Below are 21,046 nucleotides of genomic sequence, written 5' to 3'. Positions count from 1 at the left end.
TTTTGTAAGTTATTAAGGTATTATGTTTAAGAGATAGATAGATAGATAGATAGATAGATAGATAGATAGATAGATAGATAGATAGATAGATAGATAGATAGATAGATAGACATTCATATTAATATTTAAATATAAATAATTTAAACATCACCGGTACAGAGGAAATCGCTGTTCAGTGTTTAAGCGGGGGGTGGGTCATATCCGTCGTCTCTGTTTCAGCCGGACAGTTTTAGAAGTGACACAAAACAATCGAAGCAGTCCGTTGGTGCAGAGGGGACGAAATTCTTCAGGCCTCCTAATTAAAACCATTCGGACTGTAATTAGTCGGGGGGTCGGTGTGTGTGAGTGGCAGACATCAGCAACAAGCTACAGACAACAAGCTGATGATCGATGTTCGGTCGCCGGTGTCGCTCTCCACCGACTTTATCGTGACGCAGCTACCGTGTAGCTAGTTAGCTAGAATGCTAATATGATGTTCAACCCATTTGCCGGGTTACCAGATAACCGAAAACCCATGTACAGTCAGCCACAAAATGGCGTGTACAAAAGTGGCGATAAAACAAGCCCTATTAGCGTCATCCTGGTTAGCTCTGGCAGCAGAGGGAACAGACTACTGTTTCGGTATCCTTTCCAGAGAGTGGCAGAGTGTCCGTCATCTCTTGCAGGTAGGCGTAGCATGATGTTAGCATCCATTCACCAGAGAATCACAGCTCAGCAGCCGCTGCTTGCTCTTTATCAAACCGTGCCTTCATGGTCTCAGTTTCGCATAATTACACGTATGCAAAGCAACAAACATTTCCCAGTGAAATGCAGTCCAGTACTGTGACTTTAGACAAGTTTTGCTACAGGTTTTGTTTTAAAGGCCCACTTGGTGTCAGTTCCTCTTTCTGAAGAACCCCTGTTCTTTTTTTTTTTTTTTTTTTTTTTTGCATTTGTTGTTTCGATTGATTGAGCTACAATTGACACACTGTATGATGATGAATCTGACGTAACTTTGATCACACACTTGTTATATTATCCACAACCTGAGAATCTTTATTATAACTTGGCTATCAGGGCGATACAATGAATGGCAAATTGACAGATGCCTAAAATGGCAAATACAGGTCTGAAATGAGGAGCCAAACACTGAGCCCCTGTGGTCTCAAGCAGAGAATAAGACTCTTATCAACAACAAACTTTGGCTTCATAGCGTGTGACATAACGCTTCTCAGACACATTTGGAATTCAGATTATTGTTTTTTTGGCTCTTAATTGAGCTGAATCTTTAAAAAATGTGTGTCTGCATGTTTAACTGACATCAATAATCACGGGAACTTACACTATTGTTTCTATCCACAAGCCAAACAGCGAAGTCCATATGCACTGAACACAGCTGGGGACGGCCTAGAAGATCAGGATGGAGATTCAAGGTATTGTTTGTTTCTTTATGGGGAAGATCTGCATGAGCCACTTTCTCCTCCCTATTACGTTGGATCTTATTTTATTTTGTCTAAAAAAAAAAAAAAAACATACTCTATTTTTCAAAAGGAATTGAGGAGTCTTAAATGCTTATTTTAACCTATGTGGTTGGGGTGTAATAAAGTTCTCAAAATTAAGTTAAAAGACAAAACAAAACACACACTATACGTCTAAATGTTCTTTAAAATTTGACGAAAATCCCAGCTGCTGGTTCGTTATCTGTAGTGGTAATATAAGTGTATCAATCTCCACTTCAGGTGACTTTCTTTTTTGTTACCTCTAGTTGTGAGAAACCAGGGCACAGATTGTTTCTACATGCTTTCAATAATCAAGTTCACGCGGTATGTTGTTAAACCAAATGATACTTTTTCCAAGTCCAACATGAATGTTGGGGCAAGAAACTGTTAGTCATAGAAAAAAGAGGTAGAATTACAAACAGGAATTGTTCTTAAAGATAAAAACAGGATGGTGTGGCACATTAACATCAAGGTTTATCAGGATAAACTAGTGATTTGTTTGAATCAAACAGGCATTTCACATCACAGTATCACAAGTTTGTTGGGGGTTGTTTTGATGTCCATTTTATGCATTCAGCCCAACTGTGTGTTGCATTTTCCTTTTTGTTTGCTTTTTTCTTCTTTTTTATGGCCCAATTCCCATTTCAGAGAACAATCTCCACTAACTGACGAACAGTTGGTAGCAGGGTAAGACCAAATCATTCTAAACCACCTTTCCTTCGCTTAGATCACCCCTGTCTTTTTTTATACCCTTCTTTCCTATTTTGTGTCCTATATGGATCCCCAACCCTAATTTCAGTAAAATCCTTGTAAATTAGTAGCAGATCCAGTGAATCAGTGCTTTGGTTAAAGCGGGAATTCAGCTCTGCTCTCCTCTTTACTGTTTACATTTTTTTTTTTTTTTTTAAATCCAACATTTTGAAAATATAATTAAAGATTTAATTCACATTGATTATATTACTTCTCACATCTAGACACAGCATTACAAAGAATGCAAATCAGATGCAAACTACAATAAAGCAACGACTCACCATGCTTTTTTTCCAAATTGTGTTGATGGGGTAAGTCTACAGTGTGTTTGATTTTTCCTGGAAGTTAACGTCTTGATTTTTATTCCTTTGATTGCAGCATGAGTTACTTAAGTCCAACCAGCATGAGTCTGTCACATTTTTCATTCATACAGCGACTTCACTGTTTCTGCGAGGAGGCCTCTTCCTCTTTTCTCCTCTCCAGTAGCCACACAAGCTTTTTCATTTATACTGTCATCGTTCAATTACATTACAGGCAGATGCATCTGATTAACGCAACCCCGCTTAAAGACAGGAATGTGAAAAATATAAACAGAGCTAATTTGAACTCTTTTATGTGTCCCAGCTGTGTCTGTAACCTCTCATCCCACCCTGCACACTTTTCTTATTGAGTCGGCGCTTCCTTCTTAAAGGTTCTCTGACATCATCCTCGCCACCATCCTGGCCACCAAATCTGACATGTGCGGAAAGAAGTTTGAGCTGAAGATAGACAACGTTCGATTTGTGGGTCACCCTACTCTCCTTCAGCATCCTCCGATCATTCAGGTAAGGAACAACATATTATATCATAACGCAAGTGTCTTCTTTACCTGCTTTAATGGATTTATTGCAGTAAAGTGACTTGTTCTAATACTTGCCTTTACCCACCTAGTCATTATATCCATATTATTGATGATCATTCATCAAAATTGTAAATGTGAAAGAAGTAAAAGCTGTCCATATAATATTATTGAAATATTGGTAAAACATTTCCTCGAATAAATGTATTTATTTATGTGTTTAATGTATGACAATACAGCCTAAAAATATTGCAATGCTATTTTAAAGTCATGTGACCCCGGGATACCTGTGATTAATAATATCAGTTAAAAAGTGAACAGTGCTATCTTGAATTGTGATGTCACCAGTGTCTGGCCATCTAAGTCCCTCTCTCATTTCACAATGGCCCTCTAAATGTAGGTAAGATTTAAACTTTGACAGATTAGTCTTCACTTTAGCAGTGCTGCCTACTGACAGTTTATGAATACTGACAAAAATATTCTATTCTGTTTATAATGATTATAAACACAAGTGTTGCTGTTGAAATAACAGGAAGAACTTACATTATACTGTAATGCAATATAACAACCCCTACTGTGCATTAAATATTTCCATGAAGCAACACTTCATTAAAACAGAACATTTCAGGTTTGATTTATTGCACATCTGTTTTACTCGATTGTTAAACATTAGCTGGTGCAGCTTTTACCAAGGGCTTAGCAGTATATCGGTAGTATACTGTTAGTGTGATATTTTGGATATTTTGATGTGGCATAATCTAAAGTCTTTTTCTGCTTTTAAAGGCTGCATTACAGTAAAATAATCTATTTTAGTGAACTTTCTAGACTGTTCTACTTGTTCTGATACTTGCCTTTGCTGACTTTGTCCACTTTCATCCATATTACTGGTGATTATTTATCAACACTCCTATTGTGTTAATATTTTGTCAAAGTACCAAAAGTCATATGTACAGTGTTGTTGCAATATTGATATCGAGGTAATTGGTCATTAGTATTGTGATAATTGATTTTTTTCAGGCAGTCGTAACACTTATGACATGCTGTTGAGGAGATTCCAATGTTTTGAGATAAAATATAGCCTAAAATATTGCAATATTATTTTAAGGGAATATCTTCCAGTCTTTATTATGCAATGCAGATAAACATTTCAGAATTGTTTTAACTCATTAAAAATGTCCTTTAAATTGTTCCTCTGTCTGTGCAGGTTTCTAAGACAGATCCTTCACCCAAGAGAGAAATGCCTACGATGATCTTGTTTAATGTGGTGTTTGCACTAAGGGTATAGAAATCTTTTAATTTGGATTGTAATTGAAATTGTTGCATTTTGTGTGTATATGCTAAAAAATTAACCTGATATCTTTATTTAATTATGGCAAAATGAAGTCAGCTTGCTTTGGGTGGGACTGTTGTGTTCAGTTAATCAGTGTGTTCTGTGACTGGGAGGGGTTGTGTGTGAGTGATAGTATTCCAGTATACACTATCTGTGAGAGCACTGGAAGTGAGGATAGGCCAATTTATTATGCTTAGTCATGCTACTCGCCAAGGTGCAGCCTCTTCCTGCCCATGCTGAGTCACTGTAAGCGGCAAGTCCCAGTACAGCTGAGATGGGATGAGAAGTGCTCAGTCATGTTTTGTCAAACATATCTGCCCAGCAACTGTGTTATCTGTACCCTGGAAGTGTCCATAAAATTAACAGTTATTACAAATTAGTTCAGGTTCTTTTCACAATGGTGGCTTATTTGTGTATTTGACCTTTTCTTTTTTTTCATGAGGTTATCCATTGATTTTTAAAAATGGAATTTTACACCAGTACACCAGTAAATGTCTTTAAATTATTCTTCATGTTCATACGTATAGATTGGCTTTGCTTTTTGTTTATATATTTACTTTTCAAGAAAGTCGTGGCAACTGATCTGCTGAATAGCAAGAGTTAGTCATTTTATAGGTATTTGTCCACCTTTACAAGCATACCAGAGAAAAAAAGAATATAACACAGTATAACACCACAACATCATTAAAGTTCTGTAGTAAATATGAAGTTAGATATTTAGCATTATTGTAAGTTGAATTATGTGTTACACGCATATCTTTTGAAGTTTCACTCATTTTCAAGTGTGTCACATGGTAAGACCTGTGACTCACATAATGGAGTGCATTTAAATAATAAAGGCACATATTTTTAACACACTGATAATCTTTGACAGGAATGATAACTGAACTGCAAATGAAAGCACTGGTGTTGTAAATACAGTGTAACAGGTAATAGCTGTGTAATTTTATTTTTAAAAATTACATTTTTTTTGTGCCTTTCCCTCGTCTTTGTTTTCTACAGGCGAATGCTGACCCGTCTGTCATTAGCTGCATGCACAACTTGTCGCGGCGCATCGCAATAGCCCTGCAGCACGAGGAGCGACGCTGCCAGTACCTGACCAGAGAGGCCAAACTGATGCTGGCTGTCCAGGAAGAGATTACTACCATGACTGAGAGTAAGACACTCTCAGATCTCTATCCTTTCTTACAATCAATTGTATATAAACACACATTTATTATTAAAACTGGTAGCTTGACAGTACACATAAGATTGTGATGATGTTTTGTAGTTTGACAGTATGTTTTCACTATGTTTTCTGTTTTTCCTGATCTAAGCGGATGGAAGCCCCCAGTCCCCATTTAGACAAATCCTCCCCAAATGTAAACTGGCCAGAGACCTGAAGGAGGCTTATGACAGGTGTGTGATTAAACACAGTACAAACTGTTATTATTGTTTTGTTTCATCACTTTCTCTCACCATGCAGCATGTATACTGTTCATACAGTTGATCGTGTATGTTTTTGCAGTCTTTGTACAACCGGTGTGGTGCGACTACATATTAACAACTGGCTCGAGGTCAGCTTCTGTTTACCACACAAGATCCACAGAATTGGTGGCAACCATATCCCACCTGAGGCATTAGAGCACAGCCTTAAGGCAATAAGGTTTGTTTGAAACTATTCTGTAAAATGTGTTTTTTTTTTCACTTTTAATTTCTTTTACTTAAATATGATATTTAATTTCACTAGTAGTCTACCAGGAGAGTTTACATTTTATCACAAAGGGCGGACACCGGCTTCTACACTGTTCTATATGGGCGGAAACATCATAAAGTACATTTTTGGCAACATCCCAATCAGCAGTTGTTGACTGTTACAGTTACTTGGCACCATTTCAAAGCATGAACACATGTAGGGAGTGTTGTCACACATGTTGTCACAGATAAGGTGTTTTAAAAGCATATTCAGATATCATATATACACTGTCACATTTTTATTTACTATATCAGAAATTTCTAACATTTACTATTAATTGTTAATTTATGTTCTTTCTTTTCTGGCCACAAATGTAACACATCTTGGGGATAGACTGAACAGCTTGACTTATACAACACAAAGTCTTAGAGCCTCAAAACTGACTGTCTATACACCATCTGTTTAACTGTCTTTAACAGCTGATTAAGGTCTGTGTATTTTGTGAGTATTGGTACTGACTATTTCAAACATGTAAAGAAACATTAAAATGTTTTCTATGGACCATACTGCCACCTATTGTCACTTCAGCATAATTACATCAGAGCAGATCGACTTGTACCTCTACTTTTTTTTTTTTTTACTTTTGAGGCTGACCAAAATATGCAATGAAGAAATTAGCTCAAGCCCATTTAAGCAATGAAATTGTCAGAGCTGTGCCAAAGGTTGATTTTATTTTGGATTATTCAGAGGGGTTTGTCTTAGCTCTCGGGTGTACATGTTTGCATGGACACACAAGGCAGTGTGGACCTCTAAAGATGAGTTTTGTTGATGTAGAGACCATATCATGTTGTTTGATCCTCCAGACCCTATCATGCCCTGCTACTGCTGGAAAGTGAGAAGGCACTGCTGAGTCAGCTCCCCCTGGACTGCTCACCTGCGATGGTGCGTCTCATCAAAACCTGCTCAGCTGTGAAAAACCTGCAGCAGCTCGCACAGGATGCTGACCTGGCCCTACTTCAGGTGCAGAACAGTCACACTGCCTGCGTCACAACATCAGATGCCATTCTCTGAATTCAAAAGGCATCTAAAACATTTGAAGTTCTCTTTCATTATTACAGAAATTAATTTATAAGTGCATACAATTACTAAGCTCATTCAGTAATCACAAATGAAGAGTTTGGTGATTGTTTAGTAATCTGAACCTTTTTAAATACAGTACACAAAAGTAAATGACTTTGACTGACAAGTATTGTGTTGATGGTGTCTCACTGCCATCTAGTGGACAATATATGTACACTTAAAGGCCAAGCTGAGACTACATAAGTCTGAGTAGTACACAGAGTTCTTGAATATTTCTTTTGAAGTTGGTTTTCAGTTGCAAATCATTTTCCTTCTTAGATCTTTCAAATCGCTGCTCACCTGGTCTACTGGGGCAAAGCCATCATCATCTACCCACTGTGTGAGAATAACGTCTACATGCTGTCTCCTCATGCCAACATCTGCCTGTGAGTGTTCATGTGATATAAACCATTCAGCTGCACTGATTACTGTAAAGCTAATGAACCATGATATTGCTGAGCAGAGCACCCATCCATGCCATTGCCTCACATATACTGGCCTGGAAAACACTGCTTTACTGTTATTTAATTAAGATTTCCAAAGCCTGCATTTTTAAACAACCCTAAAGCTAGTTATGAAAGAATTGGCAGCACTTTCCGTAGCCTTTCCTTTGCATAACTGTGGAAAATGAATTCTAAAAGACTGTGTTAATGGAAAACTCAAATATGTATCCCATCTGTTTTTGGATAGATATTCACCTTTGGCTGAGCAGTTTGCTCAGCAGTTTCCCGGTCATGATCTGCCATCCATGTTAGCCAAGTTTTCACTGCCTGTCTCTCTGGCCGAGTTCAGAAACCCACTGGAAGCTCCTGCACAGGAGGTAGGACTGTTGTATGATTAAAAATAAACAGCAAAGCCACACGAACACACTAATCATATATGTATTTTAAGCCAGGCAGTCATAGAACATTTTTTATGGCTATATTGTAAATGCCTTGTTTTTACTTTACTATCTTCTTATTTTTTCCTATGTTACTGTAATAGTACCTTATCATGGCATTACATTTTCCTGTTAAAACCCTAGTACTGTAAATTAAGATGCTGTATTATAAGGTCAGAACTGGTGATCACCTCTGACTCGTCTTGTTTTGGCAGAGATGCTCGAGCGTTGGTGATGAATTATAAATATTGAGGGGACATCAACTTCAGCGTCTGCAGCCTCCATTTTTTATGAGAACAAGATCAGAGCAGTGGCTCTTTCTTTTGGTTCTATTTTGAGCTTGAATGCTACTCACAGCTGATTTTAAACTTATTTGACCTGGTTAAGGTCATGAGTGTGTTCAGCTCCATTTTTTTAAACCCCGTGCTTTGCTGCATACTGCTCTGCTCATGACCAGGCCCAGCTGATCCAGATGGTGGTGTGGATGCTACAGCGCCGCCTGCTGATCCAGCTGCACACTTACGTCTGCCTGTTGGTACCGCCCAGCGAGGACGAGCCCGGGTTGAGGGATGAAGACCCTCCACTGGCTGCCCGAGTGGGAGGCCGCAGTCTCAGCACCCCTAGTGCTCTTAGCTTTGGTTCTCCAAGTATGTCCTCACTCAGCGCTCTCCTCTGCTCAACTCCTAGAGGTATTACAGGGTAACAGATCATCTGTGTTAATCTGTCTACGTTTTGTTTGTAGCCAGTAGTGATGACATGACCCTCACCAGTCCCAGTATGGACAACTCCAGTGCAGAGTTACTGCCTGGTGGAGACTCTCCGCTCAACAAGAGGATGACAGAGACGCTACTCGCCAGCCTGTCAGAGCACGAGAGGCAGGTTATTCTAAACATCCCAGCTGCACAGAATCCAGAGGACCTGAGGATGTTTGCCAGGTAATTAAAGTTGCCAATAACAGAAGCCCCTCTACACCATGTAATTTTGAATGGCGAAATCTTTAGATTATATTGTGTCCACAGATGGACGATTTGGTGATCAAAAACAGCCTGTGTCACAAAACACATGACTATAAACTAATCCGACATGAAATGATGCACAATACACTCATCGGTGTGCCATTTTGGAAGAGCCAGATTTTTTTATCTATTAATATAACCACAAAGTTGTTGAAACTCTGACGTAGAACTGTGACTATAGTTTTTTCATTATTTTGATTTAATTTCAAACGTAAGACATCTATGACATCTCTGCTCTCAAATGCTTTTCCTGTTTAAATTATAGTGTCACAGTTCGCCACGCAATCATCGCACCATCTGACATTCCTCAAATTGATATCCTAGACTCTGACACAAATTGCGACCAAGATTTTTTAAGCCCCATCTTGACTTGCAATAACCTTAATTGATGTTGTTACAGCCTGCAGGCGCCTTAACAGCTGGAATAAGTTTTAGTGGCTCATGATGTCACAATTCAAGTCTCTTAGAAAACTGGAAGATATTTGTGCATTGGTTTGTAAACTGAAGTTATTTTAATTGCAGGCACAAAGTGTTGGGAATAAAATTTCTCCGGAGAGTTGAGACAATTTGCCATCTCTGTCAATGTTGTGTGCTTACCTACTGCACAGACAGTAATGAAAAATGACATCAGAGCCACAAAAGACTTGTGACATGGTTGATTTACAGGGCTAATGATTCAGTGAAATTCAGGCTCTCAACCCATCTTTCTGTGTGTTATGTGGACTGCTTCCAGGCTGCTTCACTATTTCCGGGGACATCACCACCTGGAAGAGATTATGTACAATGAGAACATGAGGCGCTCGCAACTCAAGACGCTGTTTGACAAGTTTCGCAGTGTCCTTGTGGTGACCAACCATGAGGATCCCATTATTTCAATCTTCCAGTCACCCATGGAGTAGTGCCACAGAGACGGTATCGGCTCTCATCAACTGGAAAATATGTCATTTTGAGAGCAGTAAATAGCCTGTGCTAAGTACTATTGCTCCACAATGGCATTTTAAGATGAACTGACACAATGATTGCATTAACGTGTGTGGATTTACAAATCATAGAAAGTGTTTTTTTTCCATTTATGAGCCAATGTGTGTTTACAATATTAAATTATTTTGTACATACCCCTCACTCCCCGAGTGTTTTTACTCTGAATATTGAGAAGATGTTTGGGGGCTGAACTTCATCTCCCTCTATCCCAGATGTGTTAGATCAACTGTGCTCACCACCAAAGGGCACACTGAGTAATGATCATTCCAGACCTCCAGCTACCTCTCGTCAGGAATCCCAGAGGTGGGGAGAGAGACGGCAAGAAAGGGAAGACTCTAAACATCAGACAGGCTGTTTTTGCTTTGAGGGAATCAGAGTGTTCCAACCATCTGTAAAATCACTGAGTCACTAAGAAGAGAATTTCTCAAGTTTGAATGTTTATTAAAAAACCCAGATGGCAGAACCTAAAGTGAGTAAATGTACATTTCTGAACAGATTTTTTTTTAATAGGCACCAATTACTTCAGTCTTACTGATTTCTATTCAACTGACTGAAGTTCTGATCTTTTACTTTCTAGTACAACTCTGCATTAGTATCATCTTGAATTACTAAGAACAACAAAATTATAAAAAAAATATAATGGAATCATTTCAGAAAGTATTAATTTCATATTCCTAAGAAGTAGTGTGTCCCAGCAAGGGAAAAAGAACGTCTGAATGATGAAGTCCACAAAGGGAACAGATGGCAAAGTAGTTTCAGGACTATTCCTGTTAAGTCCTTTTGACATCAGGTTGTCCTGTGTCAGGCTGCACATCTGAGGGACCTAAATGACACATTACATTTCCAGACGGAGACTGTCTTTCTGCCTCTTTATTCACAATGCTAACACAGGGGTGTCCACGAAGATAAAACCGCAACGGCTTCTTGGCCCATTCCCCATGGGACTCGATTCCAATGCGTGGTGCTGACACTATATCCTGGGGTTCTGCTGGATTTGTGTCTCTCTCCAGCCACACTTCAGGGTCTGAAGCTAGGTCTCGCCGATCAAAACAGCGAGGAATATCTAGAGCCTGGCAAAGCTTTGACGGCCCGTTGCAGAGCTCTTTGTCCTTCAGTTGACGGGCTCCCTCTTTGCGTCTGGCTCCCCTCAGCTGCCTCATGACAGGCTGACCCTGCAGGGGCTCAAGGGAACGCAGCAGCACAGCAGCACCCTCCCCTGTGAAGAAAGCACACAATCTGCATCAGTCAGCAAGGCTCCACGCTGTCTACTTCCTTTTGCCCTTTACCTGCTGACAATAGAAAAACACCACTGTGTAAATTTAATGGCATATTAATAATGATAACACTGAGAGGGAACACTAAACTAAAAAAAGACTCCATCACAAATGTTCTGTTTGCACGGGGGCTGGGTTAATGCTCGTACCTTTACTAGACACATTCATACAGAGGTAGATGCCATAGATCGGATACACGTAGATTGTGCCGGGCTTCATGAACATGGCTGTGTTCCTCTCAGTGCGTTTGCCTCCTGCTGAGTGTGAGGCTTTGTCTTCCCCCCCAAGGTAGGCTTCAGTTTCCACTATTCTCCCTCGCAGCTCAGTACCATCAGCGCACCTGCGGATCATCACCTGCAGAGACCAGGAATATCAGACAGATGTCGTATCATTAGTAACTGGAACAATTGTTAAGGCATAATGACAAAATTTCCCTTATTCAGTCTTGTCAATATGAATATTTTCACATGTAAAATCTTCTGTGATACTAAATCTTTTGGTTAATGATAAATATGCCCAGACATTTGATGATGATCTGGGGCTCTGGGAGCTTGTGGGCATATTTCATCATCTGCTGACCACACAATTCATTGCTTAATCATGAGAATAACCTTTAATTGCAGTCCTACATTTAAAATGAGTGGTCTGGATGCATTTGACTGTGGTTTGGGATTTCATAAGACCATGTTGGTTGTAGAAGTTATGTTGTAGCTGAGTGTAATCAGTTACAATGAAGGATTTAAATACAGTAACCACAGGTGAGAAGACTCTCATAAGGGTTTTCTTTTCCTCAGGTCCATGTTATCATAGTGTGACAGACTGGACAATAAAAGTCTTTTGAAACATTTGAAACACTTCTGAGCTGTATTTGCAGAGCATTAAGCGGCTTTTGGAAAACATCCTAACAACATAAATGCCTGTGGAATCCAGCTAAGATGTCAACATTACCTTCCCGAGGAGTGCTTTAGCCAAACTGATGCAAGGTTGGTTGAAAAAGTCCTCTCCCAGTTTGTGCTGCGGATCTTTCTTGGCGAAATAATGGCTTTTCTCCGTCTCTGCACTTTGGTCGTTTTCACTCTGATGAATGGGCTTCTTCAGCTTTGCAGGTGAAACCTTCCCGATGAAATCTATCTGTACATTTACTGCTTCCTCAGGTGTTCCTGCTGCTGTCAGCGCCAGCATCTTCCGTTTACTCCCTGCCATAACGTTACCGCGAGACACTTTAAAAACGAGAAAAACACAATTTATAATTTAAACATATTTACGACACAGTTACTGCCTTTCTTATAACGTCACTAATACCGTCACATTCATATATATATGTTTATATAACCTATAGTGAACATTCGCCTCATGATGTAGTAGTGCTGAGATACAGGAAGTAAATGACTGTGACGTATTTCTTAAAGGGACCGCGCACCTTTTCGAGAGCCGAGGGCACGCCCCTTCCGGTTTGCTCAATGGGACCTTGTTTAAATTAAATTTTGTCTAGAAGTGAATGATAAGCAAGACAAATAATTGTTCCATCCCTTTTGAACTGTGTCGTGAATCACATATATGATGTTTGTCAATTTAGAATACAAATTGCCAAGTCAAGTAAGTCGCATTTTGTCATAAAACTAATGAAATATAAGATTGTGAAGGTATGTCATTATAAAGAGTACACAGTCACCAACCGCGTTAGTGATGAACACACTTTGATTTGTAAAATTGAAACAGTTACCTTTAAATAACTGTCACTTGGTTAGATTTCTACCTATCTAGGTCTGATAAATCACAAAATTGAGACCAGTTTTTTTTGTTGTTGTTTTTTAAAAAAAAATAAATTACGGAGTGCTGAGGATGCATTGATGTCTCACGGTCTGTGGAAGGAAGCTGCTCTGAAGTCTTGTGGTACAGCACTAGAACAAACTTACTGTGTTTTATCACCATTATATTGCAGTTAAAGATACACTGCCTCATCAACATGCATCCTGCAAGTTATTGTTTCCTACTTGCGACGTCTATCATGGTTTCCACAAATTGTCAAACACAAATTTGCGATCTAAAGTTTTCTTCCTGCTGCACATAACAGCCACATTTGCTGATAGGTGAAACCTCCCGAGCAGTGGCCTTTTCCTGCTGCTGTCTTATCTTTTCAGTCTCATTTGAAAACAGTCCACTCTAATAAGAGGTTATAAATAGAGCTGGTGTGCTCATGCCTGCCCGTGCCCAGGAAGTGGAAGGCGCCAGCATGGCCCCAGGCACTGTGTGTCCATGTGGCACTCTGGAAGACTAACTGTGTGTGACATGGTGCCATGCTATAGACTATAACTTTATCAGTATAACTTTTCTATTGCCTTGTTCTGGAAGCACTGTGTGATCTTAAAGCTCATGTCTGCATGCCTTGACTGAAATGAGAATGGCTGGAAAGACTACAATAGATATATGACTAAATGAATAGAGGGGGAATTAATAAATGAAAAATAGATTAAATAGTGCTATTTTTGATGTAGACTAATTACTGCCATACTGAAATACATTTTGAGATGTATTGCTAACAGGTGAAAGAAATCTTGTCGCTACATCCACTCTAGTTCTGCATGGCTTCTGAATTTGAATGAATTTTGCACCACTGCTCCTTTGAAAGGTCTTTTTGCCTCAATTCCATCCATTTTGAGCTGCATTTGAGGATTTTAATCTGGGATTTACCTTCTCAATCTCTGCAGCCTGTGCAGACTAGCTTCTGCTGGGATACTGCGGCTTTACACTTAGGGTAGATTCACAGTGCAATTGTCTGATGTTCAGCAGTGCTGCTCTCCTGCCTGCTGGACTCAGCTTTGGTCGTGTTGATTTGCAGAAACTCCTGAGCTTTCTGCAGCTGAAGTATGATTTCTGATATAGCCCTGCCTTTAGTCTGGAGAGCCTTTGTGCTTTGACAGGAAGCCTTCTCCTGTCCTCCTGCAGCTGGAAGGAGATCCCCTCATTCAAAACAGAGCACAAAAAATGTATAATACAGTTTGGTCTGTGCCTGAGTAATTATATATTTGCATCGATGATTACATCAGAATATTAAAGAGGCACAGACTATAGCAAGCCTTATTAAGTGTATCAGCTCCAGAGAGCTGCTGCTCACTCCACTGTTGTATTTTAATCACATAGCTTGAGTGTGTGTGTGTATTTGCAGTCAAACATCCTGACTTAAGGTTTCACAAAAACCCTGTCTCATTTCCAATATTAATACTACAAATGTTTTGCTAGAAAATATTAGTAACATCGACTAATATAACTAAAGACTCCCCCCCCCCCCCCCTTGCCAGATAGGCCTCTCTCCTTCAGACAGTCAGATATTTGGAGAGCTGCCAGTAAGTGCAGCATGCTTGTGAAGTGTTAGCCTTAGGTGTGTGTGTATGCGTGTGTGTGCATGTGTGTGTGTGGCATTGCAGAAATAGGCGAAGGGCACACATCATTGGATTGAGGGTAAGTTGATATACTGCAGCAATGTAAAAAAGAGCCATAAACATTCCCAGTATAAATATTTGGATGGCCAGTTATTGGATGTCATTGAATGCCTCAGTTTTTTTTCAGAGAGGCAAAAACTGTGACTTAGTCAGAAAAAATCGACAGCATGTTATAGAGAGACCAGAACAGTTTTTTTCTAATGGAACCAGATGCACAGTAGTTATGGACATAAAGATCCAGACTGACTTATTGAGCCAGGATATGATCCAGACAGAAATCTGCTGAGCATGTTCAGTAGAACAGTTCTGGTATGGGCTGTTGACTTTGTCATGGCTGTCGGACCAGTGAAGGCCATTGTTTGTTTTAACTGCGTTTCCACTGCCTGTCAGCAGTGATGGTGAGGTCTGGGCTGGGCAGCTTTCATTGTTGCTGCCACTGATAATCTTAGCATCCACAGCTTGGTTGTAGTGTTGCATTCTGGATCACTTTCAACTCCAGCAGTCACTGCAGTGATAGTGAAGCTGAGCAGCGACGCCAGAGTCTGTGTGCAGATGGACGAGCAGAATGCAGGCAGACTGAAAATATCTTACTAAATCATGAGTCAGAGACTCCTGTGGTGAATAAGAGTTGACCTGCTGGGTGTATTATCCTCTTGTCATGCATTGTTTAGAAGGAAAGTAACTGATGATATTTGTCATTGATCAGGTTGTTTTGATAAAGTTTATGAAAATTACAATTTACAATGTGAAATATTTTGTTTCAAGCTGTTGTAACTTCAAATATCTGTTAATATAAATTCATGTCCTGTTTATAGTTTTAATACAGCGACAGACTGACATTGCCTTCTTTGGTTTATATTTGGCTATATGAAAACCTTACATAAAACACATGACTGGAATGGTTTGACCAAAATAATATCACTATTTTGTCTAGCCATGTTTATGATGTCTAAGTCCGAATGCAAGTGCCATCAGTATAAAGGTCAAAATGCGTACCCTGAGTAAATTGTATATATTGGCAGAAAACGTACTTATTTTCTTGACACTTCTTCATCGATGAGTTCTTCTGAAGTCATAGATTTTACAAGAGGGACAAACCCTTTACTGTTTCCAAACAAATACATACCTGCCTCAGTGTGGCATACTGTACTCAAATAGATGAACTGTCACATGCGGCACATAAACAAATGAAGTGGTGCAGTGGTCGTATTTCAGCAGCAGATACTCTACTCCATTCATAACCGTTTCAATCGCTGCTTTCATATGAGCGTCATGATTTAAAAAAAGACGGCTGATGTTCCTTGTTGCAAATAAACAATAAAACTATTAGCGGCGATGTGTAATTTGAGCCGGTGAGACAACCTCTGGTTTTATACTGTTTAAATTTGTTTTGCCTACATGATGCCATCATATCTATAACAGATTTTAGTGTCTGCAATCCTCATTCCATTTTGAGGTGTGGCAGAAAAGAGTCTTACTGTCATGTGATAGTCCAGATGGTCTTTCAGAGGCCTTTTCACCATGAATGTCTGCATACTTGATATTTTAATCCTTTCAATCCCTATTTTCTGCTGTGAAAATCAAAGAAGGCAGAACAACAGATTGATTTAATGCAAAAATACACAAAGATCAGCTTCCTGAAGGCTATGACAAATACAAATAGCTTCCTGTAACTCTGATCATTTTTGTGACAAGTCTTCTTACCAAGCCGATGAGTGGCAGAGCCAGGTAGTCATCTGTTTGATGGGATTAATTATTAATTGAAGACAATTAATGATTCATGAGTCTCGTTTCTTGTTTGCTGCAGACATGTGGTGTGTGCTGCACAGGTGGGAGGGGGAAGCAGGAGGATTACTCCATATGAGTTCAAGTTGACACACCTGCACAACAGAGACGTTCCTGTGGAGAAGCAGGTTTGTCTGTTTACCACATCTGGGATCTCATGCCCACAGGTTTTAACAGAACCATATAAACACAGGGTAGGAAATTGGCACGTGTGTCTGCTATATGTCTGTGTTTTCCTTTATTATATCATATTTGTCTAGACCACATATGTATTTGGTTTTGCTTTGTTATAGAAAATTGGTGATGCATAACTCAAGATGAGCTTCTCCACCTCATTAGAAACAGGGAGACAGAAACAACTCTGCAGAATCTACTTTTTAAACCAACCTAAACCAATGGCAGTTTTTTTTTTTTTTAAAGAACTATTCATCAGTTTCAAAAATAAATAATAGAGTCTGTAAGAGTCAGAGGGCTGTTTTAGTAGATCATTAAAAGACAAGAACTCAGCCTTCCAGCTGTTCAGTTTATTGATCGAGCCTCCACTAAAATCTCCAGCCACCTGACCTTTCCTGGTCTACCCTGATAACAGTTTCCTTGTCTCAGCTCACACCTGTGGCTTTCAGAGGGAACAACGGTTGAGTCAGACAGGATGGAATGGAAAGAGGGAGCAAGGGAGGGAGCAAGGGAGGGAGGGAGGGAGGGAGGGAGGGAGGCTAGATGCAGGATCTGAATGGTGTTAACACAAAAACAAAGGAATCTCGATCTGCTTAACAAAACCACAAAAGCTTCTCTGCTCTCCTTAATTTCTTCTTTAGTAATTTTCCTTCTGCTGTGATATTATGCAGTTATAGTTTGTCTTTTGACAGTAATGCGAAGTGTGAGGTCTATCAATGAATGCAAACCTGCTCTGTGTTTTAACTCAGTAAATTCAGCTCTGCCCTGATATTGATTACAAGAGCAGGACTTGTTGTGAACACAACCTTATGCTAACATCTTAATTCCACTGGCATGGAAAACTCTGAAATGCTGAGAATTCTGACAGAAAAGACGGACATTTCCTTTTGTAGAAAAATCAATAAAGCCATAAATACCATCCTTTAAAAAAAACATCCTAAAAAAGATCCAAAGCTTTTCATGCCCTTCTGAATATTTCTTTCATGTGGTGAACCATGTCACCCACGTATGAGAATAAACCTCCTTTTGGTCTTAACCCAGAAATGATGGTCTCTCCCCCTCCACTTCTCTGCTTGGTTGAAGAAAGAGGAAGCTGTTTATGGACCATCTGACGATGTCCTTTTGGTTAAACATTACCCTTGCACTCAGCCCTTTTATCTGTGTCTGACTGATGAGGCTTCAGGGGGCCTTGAGTGCTCCTACAGGTCCTTCGCCGCTTCCTAATTGCTGCCTTCGCCCCAGTTTCAACCCTCCTGTGTCCCAGGGGAAACTTCACCGTTAATTACTACAACTTCATGGTATGTCAATCAGAGACTCTAGAGTAGACCACTGAATGGTCCTTGCATAGCTGAGTGCATGTAAAAAGGTTGATTAAGTCCGATAAACCCATTCCTGTGGTGGAAATACTATCTTTTGCTTAATTTAGGCTTGATTTGAGCTTGATTTGCAGCGTGGATATCAGTCATGCTGGCAGTGACGAGACCCATGGGTGCAAGATGGAGTGGAGACATGAGCTGAGAGGAAGCTCTAGTCTTTCATACAAGACCACTTGTCAGATTTGTCTGCTGTGTGCCTGCTGTATATTTAGGTTTTTCCTCACATTTGGACTGACTGAATTTGGCCTTTTGCTTGCTCAGATTTGAATTAGTCCAGTGGAGAGGAGCTGCTGGTGATGTTTTGCTGTGGAGGAGGTGTTAAAAAGATTTCAAAATCACACATTAGACACTTATTTTATTTCTTGTAACGAGAACTCTGTTAGTTGAAATGAAATTATGTCCAGCCAATGTTAACAAATGTTAAGGTACACCATCTTCCAATCTTGTGTACAGTTTTGATGTAGCTGAACTCTTACAGAATAATTACATTTTATTCTACTGTATACATTTACTTCACTACATTTATTTATGTTATTAAATTACCAATAGTATATACATTTTCAAACTGGCTCTGTAGTGATGCACCAGGATTAATTACCCAGAAATATACTAGTGTGTACAATAATGAAACACTCTGGACACTTTTGTCGATACTTCTGCACTTTCACTTATGTCAAATGTTGAATTCTGGACTGAATACCTCCTCCGCTGTTGGAAAACGACTTTATTGGTCTGGTATTTCCAGGAGATCTGTAAAGAATACTACTGAATATAAAAGTCAGGCACTCTGGATTCCATGTTCTAGTAACACAAACATATTATCAGCCCTGGGATCATATCATGTATTCCTTTATTTTAACAGCAGAAAGGCACCAGCTGCCACGTTCGGTGGAGAGCGTCTTAGTCCAGGATTACATCAAAGCGACCGTGAAGGAGACATGAATGAACCTGAACCACTTGTGCCCCCCGAAACCTCGACTGGGGAAAGCTGTGTACTTGGTGCCTCTTGTCAGCACCTCAGAAACCCTCTGCTTCCTAACATCCATCTCTCTCCAGGAGAATACTCCCAGGTGGATCTGCGCTCTCAGAGAAGCCATGATGGAATGCACTAGATGGTCTTTTCATTAGATGGAGCAGCAGCATGTATTACCCGATGATGTAGAAGGGTTCATTTTCTCTGTGAGAATCTTCACTTTCTTATTACAAAACACAGTGATTTAAACAGATTGGATGAATTAAATGCATCTGTGAATGTCTAGATATACAGCCTCACTGAAACTACCTTGGACTCAGTTTCTGTAAATGGTCTCACACTTGGAAATTCCCATGAGGTCCGGGTATGAATTAATGAGTGAGACATGGCTGCAGAATCCCACGAGCCGAGGGAGGGAGGAATCTCAGCAACAATGATGTGAAGATAATGGCTTACCACACATGTGAATCTCTCACCTCTCCCTCCAAGATAGAGGCTGGACACCCAAACTGAGAGAGATACAAAGCGAGTAAACATGATGTTTTCATTAAAAGTCTCTGATCAGGAGCGGAAGGCAGGATAATTTTAACCGAGCTCTGGGACTTTCCAATAAGACATGTTAAAAGTAACTTCAAGTAATGGCTCTGTGTCAAAACCCGATATTCTTTTAAGTGGATCAGCCAGTGATGTTTTATGTGCGCAGAGGTTGTTCAGGCTAACTTTAATTAAAAGGCGTCAGTCAGTGATATTAACATCAGCAGACCCAAACCTCCGGCTCATAGGACACTGGTGTAATACACAGTAACTGGATGCTCATTGATTTGAAGAAGGTTTATGGGATTTATGTAATTAATAAGAACAGTACGTTTCTTCACTGGCTCAGTAGCAGGACTGTGTTATTCCACTGAAACTTGGGAGCACAGGGTGTATGGGTGGTTGCACAGTGATCTCATGTGATGCCATGATCATCACCGTGTCATGTGGCAACATTGCATGGTTTGTCTAGAAACGGACGAGAAAAAAGGGGGAAAATATGTTTATATAACACATTTGTAATAATCCCTTGACATGTTGACAATGTGTCTATCAACATTTATGTATTTATAATTCATAATATGTTTTAATTAATATTTGAGGGGTTCCAGATTACATAATGCTCATATTTCATTATTTTAACGTTCATCACTGGGAACTTTTGTATGACATAATTCCCCAAAAGGAAGTTAAATAAACAAGTCTGATGAGAGAAGAGGGAGCTCATGACAAGCCTGTAAGTGTGCTGAATGTGATACAGTGCAGGTCCGTCAATTATTGGATAAAAATCTGAGTGCAAGCTCTTGAATTTTTGTAAACTTACTTTACCAGATGAAGGTCTTTATTGTTTGGTATCATCAGGGCTCAGGACTGAAAAAGACACCAGCAGAAGGCTCTGTACCTCCAGGCTTTGGTTCAAGACTCAAGCTCACACAATATGTGCTGTGAAATCCAGCTTTATATTCTCAAGTCAATATGTACAACAAATAATGATGAGAATAAGGGGGAACTTTTATAAATCATATATTAAGAACAGTAATTGAAAAATGAAATATCAGCAGGGAAACTTTCACCTTTTTTTATTAATGTTGCATAATCAGGGGATGTCACAGTGACTAATTCTGCCTGCAGTGTTGTGGTTTTTGTTATCGTTACATGATGATTGCTCATTCATATGATATGACCCATAAAACACGTGTTGACAGATAACAGGTGCCGTGATGATCCAGGCTAAGGACAGACAAATTATCCATTGTGTTTTTACAGCTCGTAAGTAGATTACGGCTGTCTGATCGTGATGACTTCAGAATTATCATTAACAATTTTATATCATGAAAAATGGCAATGTTATAGCTCATCATAGTTTAGTTAAAAGTAATTTCACTGTATTTATTCAAGGCAATTATTTATTGGAAAGTTACAA

General features: G+C 39.5%; 2 protein-coding genes across 5 annotated transcripts; one reads left to right on the top strand and one right to left on the bottom strand.

Annotated features, from left to right (window-relative positions):
* The first annotated feature begins 212 nt into the window (after positions 1-212).
* On the top strand, positions 213-10,208 carry nprl3 (NPR3-like, GATOR1 complex subunit). 4 transcript variants are annotated; one of them, XM_037089415.1, is made up of 14 exons: positions 213-665; positions 1,343-1,412; positions 2,127-2,165; positions 2,920-3,052; positions 4,271-4,345; positions 5,399-5,552; positions 5,713-5,794; positions 5,904-6,041; positions 6,935-7,091; positions 7,470-7,576; positions 7,881-8,010; positions 8,528-8,717; positions 8,813-9,005; positions 9,820-10,208. In XM_037089415.1, the coding sequence occupies exons 1-14, from the start codon at positions 470-472 to the stop codon at positions 9,983-9,985; spliced, it is 1,830 nt and encodes a 609-aa protein (XP_036945310.1). In that variant the 5' UTR covers positions 213-469; the 3' UTR covers positions 9,986-10,208. The 4 variants fall into 4 exon arrangements, with proteins under 4 accessions (XP_036945310.1, XP_036945312.1, XP_036945313.1 ...); XM_037089417.1 differs by lacking the exon at positions 4,271-4,345; XM_037089416.1 differs by lacking the exon at positions 2,127-2,165 and having other exon boundaries at positions 214-665; positions 9,820-9,985.
* A 272-nt stretch (positions 10,209-10,480) lies between these two features.
* On the bottom strand, positions 10,481-12,722 carry mpg (N-methylpurine DNA glycosylase). Its single transcript, XM_037089419.1, has 4 exons — positions 12,675-12,722; positions 12,290-12,561; positions 11,491-11,695; positions 10,481-11,283 (listed from the first exon to the last, which is right to left on the bottom strand). The coding sequence occupies exons 1-4, from the start codon at positions 12,694-12,696 to the stop codon at positions 10,838-10,840; spliced, it is 945 nt and encodes a 314-aa protein (XP_036945314.1). The 5' UTR covers positions 12,697-12,722; the 3' UTR covers positions 10,481-10,837.
* Positions 12,723-21,046: the final 8,324 nt, after the last annotated feature.

The sequence above is a fragment of the Acanthopagrus latus genome, chromosome 23 (genome assembly GCF_904848185.1).
Source record: "Acanthopagrus latus isolate v.2019 chromosome 23, fAcaLat1.1, whole genome shotgun sequence".
In the NCBI taxonomy this organism is placed as follows: Eukaryota; Metazoa; Chordata; class Actinopteri; order Spariformes; family Sparidae; genus Acanthopagrus; species Acanthopagrus latus.
The sequence above is the reverse complement of the archived record's forward strand: the minus strand, read 5'-3'. Positions and strand labels throughout refer to the sequence as shown.